Here is a 10,494-nt window from a genome sequence, read left to right on the forward strand (position 1 = left end):
ATATGGGGTGATTATCAGCCAGGAGTGTTGCTAGAAATGCTCTTGTGGCTGGTTAGTCCACCCGTGTAACAGTTATCAGCAGCCACATGCAGAATATAGACTGTCGGTTTTAAAACTTATGGTTGGCTGCTGCACATCTCCCTCTGTAAACGGGGTTATGTGTGGCTGATAACAGAAACTGACAGCACAGATATGTATATATTGGGGGCTAGGATATGTTTATGTCTGAGCTGACCACAAGCAGTAGTGTATACTTACATCCACGCTGTTTGTGATCCTGTATCTGACTTTTCCAGATGTATCTTTAGGCCCTACCCCTTCTGAAATGATAGCCAGAGGAGGCAAGGCCTGAATATACAGCCAGAGGACTGGAGAAGCCAGATCCCTGATCACGAGCAGTGCTGAAGGTAAACTAACAGCTTGAATATATACATATCCCAGACATGTGTGTATATATATATATATATATATATATATATATACACACATGTAATTTGTGCTGTCAGTTTCCAGGGCTGCACAACTTATACAGTGATTGCTCCTGTAGCCTGTGTACTCAATTTCATAATTTCGCCATGTAAAAGTGAGTTCACATTGAGGAATTCTCGGGGATAAACTCTGCGGAATTCCGCCAGCTGTACGCGCTCACGGATGCGCACCTTTTCTGCCGGCTCCATAGACACCATTCTATGGGCCGGATGATTCCGCCGAAAGAACTGACATGTCAATTCTTTCGGCGGAATCAGCCGGCCTACAGAATGGTGTCTATGGAGCCGGAGGAAAGGTGTGAGCGCGTACAGCCGGCAGGGTTTATCCGCGAGAATTCCTCAATGTGAAGCCACCCTAAAGGCGATGTAAATGATTCTCTTTTGTAGCTGAGAAGTTTCTTGGTCTAGAAACTTTAGAAGGGCCATTACAATGAGAAGGACTAAGCAATGAGCTGGGGCTTGATGAGTATTGTTGTGTGCTTTTCCAGTTATGTGTGGAAATGGTTAAGAGAAATGTTTTATGTAAAACATATCAGTGGTCTCAGTGCTAAATGGAGGGCAAATGCTGTCTGTGATCTTGGTAACCACATCCAAGGCGCACAGACTGGGTGATAGATGGAGTCCTAAGGGCTGAACAATGGCTGCTGTAGCTGCCATGTATGAATCACAGACTATTATGGACCAAGTTGCAGGTGGGTGAAACCATTGCTGCATGTACTGTTACCAGTCAGTGACTTTGTGAAGCTGTGGGTGTATGTAATGTCTTTAGACACTTCGACATCCCCCTAGAGCAGGCATGTCCAAACTTTTTTTGAAGAGTGCCAAATTTGATGAAGTGAACATGTGCGAGGGCCGACCATTTTACATGCTATATGCTTTATAACACAGGTAGATAATAGCAAGCTGGATACCTGGGGGGCCGTAAAAGTTCGGAACGCGGGCCGCAAATGGCCCTCCGGCCAGACTTTGGACATGCCTGCCCTAGAGTAAAGCAGAACACTATCGTGGACTCTTGGCTGTGGAATACAGGTTCCCTTTTTGCATGGCCTATATGACCTATTACTACAGTCCGGCACTACACTGCGTGTCTCGGGGTCATCAGGCACCATGCGCCCCCGGCCTTATCCACACACAACCTCCTGTAGGATGCTGTGGATTTGATGGGGGAAATTGATGATAAAAAGTGATGTATTGCCTTGCATTATAAAAAAAAAAAAAATTTAGCATCCAAGTCTGTATGGTCGGTTCTGTGCCCCGTTGTTCTGCCCCTGCATGTCACTCTGAGCCAGTGGGCGGAGCCTTCTATCAGGTTACTCAGCTACAGCAGTATATGGCTGCTGGCCAATCAGCATTCATCTTCACTAGGCCACGTGACAGCACTTTCTGCATCCCCCTCCCCACTGTTACTAAAGACCAGATGGCCTTAGTGACGGAGCCTCAACAGAAGTTTTGCAGTAAGTGAGACATCTAGTGGCTGAATGTATAACATTGTATTTCATATAGAGAACAGCACAGATGTAGTATATCACCTGCTGCTTTATCGGTGCTTATTGTCCTTAGCCAAGTGCTTCTCCCATCTCTATCCAATGAGTGAAGTCTCTATACCAGGACCCTGATTGTTAACCCCTTAATGACTGCTGATACACCTTTCGATGGTGGTCCAGCGGTTGTTACATATAGTATGGTCTCAGGAGCTGAACCTGTTATGTGCAGTGGGTGTCAGCTGTATCAAGTCTGCTCCCAGTAATTTAACCCAGCGCATGCTGTGATCAATATTGCAGCATGCGCGGTGAAACCTGACCTGTCAGGGCTCTGATTGGCACCCCTGCAGCAATGAGGGTGGTGATCAGTTGCTGTGGCTGCTGTTGGGTTATACATTACCTTTCATAGCAGTCACAGACTTAACCATCAGAGCACTGATATAACTGATTAGTGCTATACAGAAACCTTTTTTTCCTCTCACTTTTTTAATTAAAAAAAAAACTTAAAGTTTAACTCCCCTTTTTCAAAATAAAAACAAAAACATTCTATATAAGTATTGCCACATGTGGGATTGTCTGATTTATTACAATAAACCATCAGTGATCCCGCACCGTGATCGGTGTGGATGAAAAATAACACCGAACACCAAAATTGCTGCTTTTTGGTGATGAGATCTATTAGATAAAATGGAATAAGTCTGGTACCGATAAAAACTACAGATCATAGCGCAAAATATAAGTCCTGGTAAGTCTCTGTAGATGAAAAAGTTATGAGGTTATAGAAGTCCAAACCAATGGCAATTCAAAATTAAAGAGTTTAAATTTTGTCAAGTAAAAACAGCGCAAAATGTATATAAACTGCCTATCACTGCAATTGTACTAACTAGAGATGAGCTAATTTAGAGTATGTTCACACATAAACAGGCGGAATTCTGCGGCAGAACTTTCGGCTGCGTGATCCTACCTGTCTCAGAATGCCATAGCCCGTCTATGAGAGAGCGCGCATTCCTCCGCAGCCGCTGCTCTAAGAGCGTGCGCCCTCTCATTTACTCACATCGGGACACTGAGCACAGGGGGATTTGCTCAGTGTGAACATACCCTTACATTAAGAACAAAGTGCAGCGCTTTGTTACCTCAGCAGTCGGCTTATACGCCTGCTGTCTTTGATCTCCGTGCCGCTCCTCTCTTAGGTGCCTAGAAAAGCTGTATCCAGTCCTGGGAAACTTTTCCCTATTTCCTAGGACTGGATCCAGCTTTTCCAGGCACTTGGAGAGGAGCGGCACAGAGATCAAAGACAGCAGGCATATATGCTGACTGCTGAGGTAACAAAGCGCTGCGCTTGTAGTATAAATGAGCTCATCTCTAATACTGACCTATAGAATAAAGATAACATATACAAGTTTTGACTACAAACATAATACTGGCTAAGCCTATATTCCTGGGGCACACTCCCGGGCTGGCCGCCTGTCAGGTTAGGTGTGGTCTTGCTCTATAACCAGGTGTTCACTTTCTTAGCGACTTGTCTGTACTACTTGTAAAGAATGAAGCAGAAGTCAAATAAATACAAAAATACTTTATTTAGGAACCTCCCAGTCACAGGTAAGTAGTGTACATACATGGCGGCCTCCTCTATGAGAGGCTCAGGATGGACAGGGTCAGGCACAGGATCAGGCTCCGGGGTGTAGTCATCGCTGCGCTGTTCTGGAATGGAAAGAAGAAGTCCAGGGGGGCCCGAGCGGTGACAGTGGGACTAGAGCGAGGAGCGGGACCTTGTCTCGTCAGGTCAGTGAAGGAGACCCGAGTCTGGAGCGGGGTGGTGTCCTGACACTGCAGAGAAGAACGGGCCGGTCAGTACACAGCGCAGTGACCGGAGGTCTGAGGATGAGACCATCACTCACCTGAACATACTGACAGCTGAAGACAAAGCGACTCCCGACCACCTCCGACTGCGGATTAGACAGGAGGCCGGCCCGAGCCCACAGGATCTGCATGTGCAGGGAGGTGGGGAGGAGGCAGCTGGAGGCGCAGTCACCCTGCGGAGAGATGGAGGAGTGCTGTCACTATAGAGCAATAAGAAAACACCCAAACAAGGACAGAGCCGTTACTGGGAGAAAGCTGCCATGGTTTTCTACACCTGGACGACCCCTTTAACTATAGACAACTGAATTCCATATTGTCTTCTATCCCAGAGGTGCATGATGGGAGACTTATATCAGTCACTGTGCATCAGGCTACGTGAAGTCCTGGATTCTAATAACATGGCAGCTTTGGGGAACCACAAGTCTCAGAATAGCCACCTGAATAGTGGAGCAGTTATCAGAAGGGTAAGGGAGTAACCTGGAGGCTGCAGTTCTGGTATATGATGGGCTTCCGGTCCCCGACCACTGCTGCGGTGGTGTTACCAAACATGGCCAGGCTCCCTGGAGCGCTCCCCCCGACCAGTAGCTGGTACGCCCTCGCCTGGAGGTCCCCACATGTTTCCTGGGCGCTTCCGCTATGGAGGAGAGAGACTGTTACATCATATTAATGGTGCAGACGATACTATACCGATACTATCCTGAGCACTCACCGGATCACACAGCCGCTCACAGAGTTCACTCCAAACTGGACATCGCTGCGACTGCAGGAATCTCCTCCCAGAGATGTCAGCAAGGAGAGCTGCAGGGGGTCAGGGGTCATAACAGTGAAGAAACCCGGGGGTACAGAACAGAAAGCGATTATCGGCCATACCTGGTCGCTTAGCAGCCGCTCCAGCTGATAATCGTTTGGTGTAACAGCTGGCACGCACAATGTGGACTGATTATTGCCTTGCTGCATGAACCAAAATCCCGATAGCAACGGTCTGCTGGCCGTCATTCTGTGCAACAGGAGCAGCTGCCGCAGGCCGCCGCTGCCTTCTATGGGCCACGCGCCCTCCTTGTTCGCTGTTGGAGAGTGTAATAGCATCAGCAGCAAGCAGGGGATGAGAAGCAAGGGAGCGCTGACCTGCATCGTAATTCAATTGAAGTGGATGGAGATTAATTGTAATACCACACATAACCTGAGGACAGGGGTGGCGCTGTTTTTTCTCCTCATTGCAGTGTGCCCACTTTCCCCTGTGGATTTTTATTTCCCCACTGAGATGAATTCACATGGAGCAGATTTGTTACAGATTTATAGGGACTAATTCCGGTCACATAAAAGGAAATGATTTTTAGTTTCAGAGATTTCTGTAATAAATCTGACAGGTGTGAACAGAACTTAGGTTGGGGGGTGGGGTGATCTCTGTCAGTGGCGAGGTTATCTCTGTCCATGGAGGGTTGGGGGCTGATTTCTGTCTGTAGTTAGTGTCGGGTTATCTCTGTCTGTAGTCAGTGGCGAGGTTATCTCTGTCTGTGGAGGGTTGTGGGGTGATCTATTTCCGTGGTCAGTGGCGGGTTATCTTTGTCCGTGGAGGGTTGTGGGGTGATCTATGTCCGTGGTCAGTGGCGGGTTATCTTTGTCCGTGGAGGGTTGTGGGGTGATCTATGTCCGTGGTCAGTGGCGGGTTATCTTTGTCCGTGGAGGGTTGTGGGGTGATCTATGTCCGTGGTCAGTGGCGGGGTATACAAGGATACACGGCCGATGTCACTCAGCACTGGAAGTCCATAGAGATAGCCAGGATTCCCGCTTCTCGACTGAATTGAACTCTGAGCGGCTGAACCAACAGGCTGTGAATGAGATTATGATGTCATCAGGAGAAGTGTTACATCATCACAGAGGGATCAATGTTGAAATAAACCTATATCTGTGACCTCTAAAACACCAAGCAGGAGGGCATGCTGGGGGTTGTAGTTTACAGCTGAAGGGCCACAAGTCGGGGAGCTACAACCCTGTAAAGACCCACATGACACAGGACCCACCTTATAGAGCACAGAGAAGGTCTGGCTGATAAAGTCGCTCGCCGTAGACACGTTGCTGACGGTGAACGCCACACTCACGCTGGTTATACCCTGAGTACCATTGTACAACACTGTGTAGATCACCTGCCACAAGAACAGCATAAATGGAAAGGTAAAAAAACTACGATACTTGTAGACAGCGCTGTCCCAAAAAACGTCCAAGGCTACACCAATGTAGTAGAAAAACGATTCATATTTATTGTGGAAGCACAAGGTTTACGCGTTTCAGGAGTTAAATAATCTCCCTTCATCAGAACAGTGCATGAACACTTGTACAACACTGTGTAGATCACCTGCCACAAGAACAGCATGTATCAGGATATGACATCACTACAGTACAGAACATTCCTCTGACATCACACGGCTCCTGTATAATGACATCACTGCTGTACAGAACATTCCTCTGACATCACACGGCTCCTGTATAATGACATCACTACAGTACAGAACATTCCTCTGACATCACACGGCCCCTGTATAATGACATCATCACCCGTATAACGCTGCGGATACCTGGGTGACGATGTTATAACAGACGTCTCCTTGCAGGACGGGGGCGCTGGTCACAGAGCTGGTTATGGGGACCTGAGGACAGAACACAGAGCGGTGAGACACACAGAGCACAACCCCCATCCTCCCATCAGCCCCTTCACTTACCCCTATGGCGCTCTGACTAGTCGCATCCGCCGGGACCTGAAGAGAATGATAGAAGAAATCATATTGGTTTATTACTATAAGTGTATCCGCCATATTGACTGCAGGCCCCGGCCCTCCTCACCCTCAGTACTGTGACGTCCTGGTAATAGAATGATGGTGACAGGGAGGGCTCACTCGCACAGCTGGCCGTCAGGTTGCTGAGCACACGCACACAGGATGTGGTCGTATTCTGGAGGAATTCTGGGAAATAAATACAAGCAGGGCTGATTATTATACATGGCCTTACCCTATAGCATACTATACCAGAGTACACTGTCCTCTACTTTTCCCAGCCTGACATGGCTGATAACAGAGAGTAATGGCCACTTACTTGCAGGGTTGTTGTCTGAGCACAGAGTCTGATCCCCTATGGGTGCCGGCTGCCTCAACACTCCTAGCGCACCAGATGTGGAGACGGTGAGGATGGGGTCACCAGCCTACAGGGGGGACAGTGGAATACAACAAGATGAGCTCATGGACGTCCAGGACACCCACAAATACAAGAGACAGGAATATAGGACACAACAAGCTGAGCTCATGGACGTCCAGGACACCCACAGATACAGGACTGCGGGACACAACAAGCTGAGCTCATGGATGTCCAGGACACCCACAGATACAGGACTGCGGGACACAACAAGCTGAGCTCATGGACGTCCAGGACACCCACAGATACAGGACACAACAAGCTGAGCTCATGGATGTCCAGGACACCCACAGATACAGTACTGCGGGACACAACAAGCTGAGCTCATGGATGTCCAGGACACCCACAGATACAGGACTGCGGGACACAACAAGCTGATCTCATGGACGTCCAGGACACCCACAGATACAAGAGAGGGGACAACAGAACACAAGAAGCTGAGCTCATGGACGTCCGGGACCACTATTGATACAGGACTGCAGGATACAGCAAGTAGAGCTCATGGACCCCCGAGACCCCCACAGATACAAGATGGGGGGGGGGTGTCTCTGACTCCTGTTCCCACCACTTACCTTATAGAAGCTGGAGAAGGCAGACACGGTGGCGGAGGAGGCAGAGAAGGATGCCCCGCTGTACCGCTCACTGACAGAGGCAAAGTTACCTGCATCCACCGTCCGAGGGGTCACAAAGTAATTCAGGGAGGCTGCAAACAGAGAGAATAGTGAACATGGCGGAGCACAGAGTGGCGGTATATGAACCCCAGAGCTGAGGCGTCGTACCATCAGAGGAGGAGACACAGAAGAGCTCCGCGGGGGCCGCGCCCTGGAGGCTGGTGCTGTACGGCGTGTTATTCCTGAAGATGAGCCAGCTGGAGAGACACGCCCAACTCTGCGCCCTGCACAATGACATCATATTAAAGGGACAGTCACCTGACATCATCAGCTACTGCTCCCTGTTATCAGCCACTCAGGGGACTGTATACAGGATCCAGTGCTGAGACATCTACACCCATGTGTGTCAGACGCTCCTCTTATAACGCTACTGTACTATTATAAGCTGCAGGGGCGGTATCCCTTTAAGAGCACTTTATATACTAACAGCTGTATACACCCCCATCCTCTTACTTGGTGCTTCCAGGTAAACAGAAGGAGAAGACGTTGGTGGGATCGGTGGACGAGCAGTCAGGGTCACAGCAGCAGTTAATGTCACAACTTCCGGGTGAAAGGTCACAGGTGCAGATGGTCACATCTGATGGGAAACAACAGAAATATTAGGTGTCTGAATGTGCCAATCCCCATCCTGGTGACTGACGCCTCATAATACAAGACTGGGGGATGGGGCCTTTCTTCTGGTATCAGACTGATACTATCCCTTTAAGAGATGACATCACACATACCATAAACATTTTACAGAAGATACTATCACCGATACTATCCTTTAAGAGAAAACATCATGTGGATACTATGCCTTTAAAAAAAACAACATATTTATACTATCCCTTTAAGAAGACATCATGTGGATACTATCCCTTTAAAAAAAAACAACATATTTATACTATACCTTTAAGAAGACATCATATGCATACTATCCCTTAAAAAAAAAATCATATTTATACTATCCCTTTAAGACATCATATGCATACTATCCCTTTAAAAAACAAACCTATTTATACTATCCCTTTAAGAAAAGACTTTATCTCTTTAAGAAATCATAACCTGTATACATTATCTCTTTAGGAGAGGACATAACGCAGGCACTATCCCTTTAAGAAATTGTCACGTGGACAGTATTTCCCTAAAGGTGACGTCTTGTAAGCATCATCCCTATCAGAGATGACGTCACACCTGGGCTCTCTATAAACCCTCTCAGTATACAGTGTCTCCTCGTCTGTCGGTCACTCACCGCTCACGGCCCGGCTCCCATAATGTACGGATACAAGGAGTAATAACAGCCGGGGAACTGCCAGCTCTGGCGCCATCACCAGGCCCCAGCGTCTGGTTACCACGGAGACCGCGTCACATGACGTCACTCACATGCGCCGGAAACCCGCCTACCAATCGGAAGCGGCCGCTGCGCGCTGTGCATGCCGGGGATTGTAGTCTCATCCTCCTGGTCTTTATTCTCTATCACCACTAGAGGGCGACGTGTCTGTGTTATGTTCAGCAGCAGCAGCGTCCAGTATAAATCCATACTGGGCACTGCTGTCATACACAAGGGGCTGGCAAGTGTATAAAAAAAAAAAAAAACACACTAAAAATATCACAATTGCTACATGATGTTGTTTGGCCCATTTTTTCGGGGAATTTTGGTGTTTTTTTAACTCTTAAGCTTTAATTTATCCACAAATGTTATGTACCATTTTTCTAGGGCTAAAAAAAAAACGCCCCAAAAACTACCAGTATTTTTTTTAGTTTTTCTTTTTGCCAGTTTTTTTGGTGTTTCCTTGATTTAGTACGCATCATACATCCTCCTAATGTTTTTTCCTCCCTATAAAAGCTTATGGTGGGAAACGCCAATGTTTCTATGATGAAACACAAAACATTCAGCCTCCTGCGATTTTAAAGGGGAACTCATTGTTGAAAACATTGTTTCCAAATCAACTGGTGTCAGAGAGGTATATAGATTTGTAAATTACAAATGCAGGAAGTAGTGTATTCTCTCCAGTCTGACACAGTGCTCTCTGCTGCCACCTCTGGCCATGTCAGGAACTGTCCAGAGCAGCAGCAAATCCCCATAGAAAACCTCTCCTGCTCTGGACAGTTCCTGACATGGACAGAGGTGGCAGCAGAGAGCACTGTGTCATACTGGAAAGAATCCACCACTTCCAGCAGGACATACGGCAGCTGATAAGTACTGGAAGACTGGAGACTTTTCAAATACAAGTAATTTACTAATCTATATAACTTGTCTCTGTTGCTCATAGTAACCAGTCACAGCTCAGCTCTTATTTCTCACGGTCCTAATTGGTCGATATGGACAACAAAGACAGATTTTCTTTCATACAATTTTGATAATTTCCTCCCATTGTGTGAGATTTATTTGGGACATACTAAAAAAAGTTGTCGTTCTTGCCTATGAATTAGAAACACATGGCCGCTTTCGGCCAGAAACAGCGCCGCTCTTGTCCACAGATTGTGTGTGGTAATGGCGCTCTGTTCCTTTAGAATGAATGTAGTTGCAATACCACACACGACCTGAAGAGGGGGGTGGAGCTGTTATGGAAGAAAGCAGCTGTGTTTGTTCTACCTCTGGATAATTATTTACATTGTGTGAGGAAACATGTTTAGTAGGAGGATGAATAGGTGGCAGCAAAGCCACCAAAGAGAGAGACGAAAACTGCATCATCCATAGAGAATGAATGGAGTGGCGCCACCTATGGGCTTCCCTCAGACAGGATCTCGGGGGCCGGGACTCCAGGTCACGGGGGTCAGTTATGCCGTATCCTGTGGATATAGAACATAAATTGTGCAGATAGAAATATC

At 47.4% G+C, this 10,494-nt stretch overlaps 1 protein-coding gene across 2 annotated transcripts; it reads right to left on the bottom strand.

Annotated features, from left to right (window-relative positions):
- Nucleotides 1-3,522: 3,522 nt before the first annotated feature.
- Nucleotides 3,523-9,041, bottom strand: TCTN3 (tectonic family member 3). Of its 2 annotated transcripts, XM_069982198.1 has the most exons (14): nucleotides 8,915-9,041; nucleotides 8,137-8,260; nucleotides 7,792-7,907; nucleotides 7,585-7,715; nucleotides 6,917-7,022; nucleotides 6,668-6,786; nucleotides 6,547-6,582; nucleotides 6,403-6,474; nucleotides 5,851-5,973; nucleotides 5,566-5,658; nucleotides 4,539-4,627; nucleotides 4,307-4,463; nucleotides 3,868-4,002; nucleotides 3,523-3,796 (listed from the first exon to the last, which is right to left on the bottom strand). In XM_069982198.1, exons 1-14 carry the CDS (start codon nucleotides 8,988-8,990, stop codon nucleotides 3,599-3,601), a joined length of 1,575 nt encoding a protein of 524 aa, XP_069838299.1. In that variant the 5' UTR covers nucleotides 8,991-9,041; the 3' UTR covers nucleotides 3,523-3,598. The 2 variants fall into 2 exon arrangements, with proteins under 2 accessions (XP_069838299.1, XP_069838300.1); XM_069982199.1 differs by lacking the exon at nucleotides 3,523-3,796 and having other exon boundaries at nucleotides 3,940-4,002; nucleotides 4,267-4,463.
- Between the last annotated feature and the right edge of the window lie 1,453 nt (nucleotides 9,042-10,494).

The sequence above is a fragment of the Dendropsophus ebraccatus genome, chromosome 9 (assembly GCF_027789765.1).
Source record: "Dendropsophus ebraccatus isolate aDenEbr1 chromosome 9, aDenEbr1.pat, whole genome shotgun sequence".
In the NCBI taxonomy this organism is placed as follows: domain Eukaryota; kingdom Metazoa; phylum Chordata; class Amphibia; order Anura; family Hylidae; genus Dendropsophus; species Dendropsophus ebraccatus.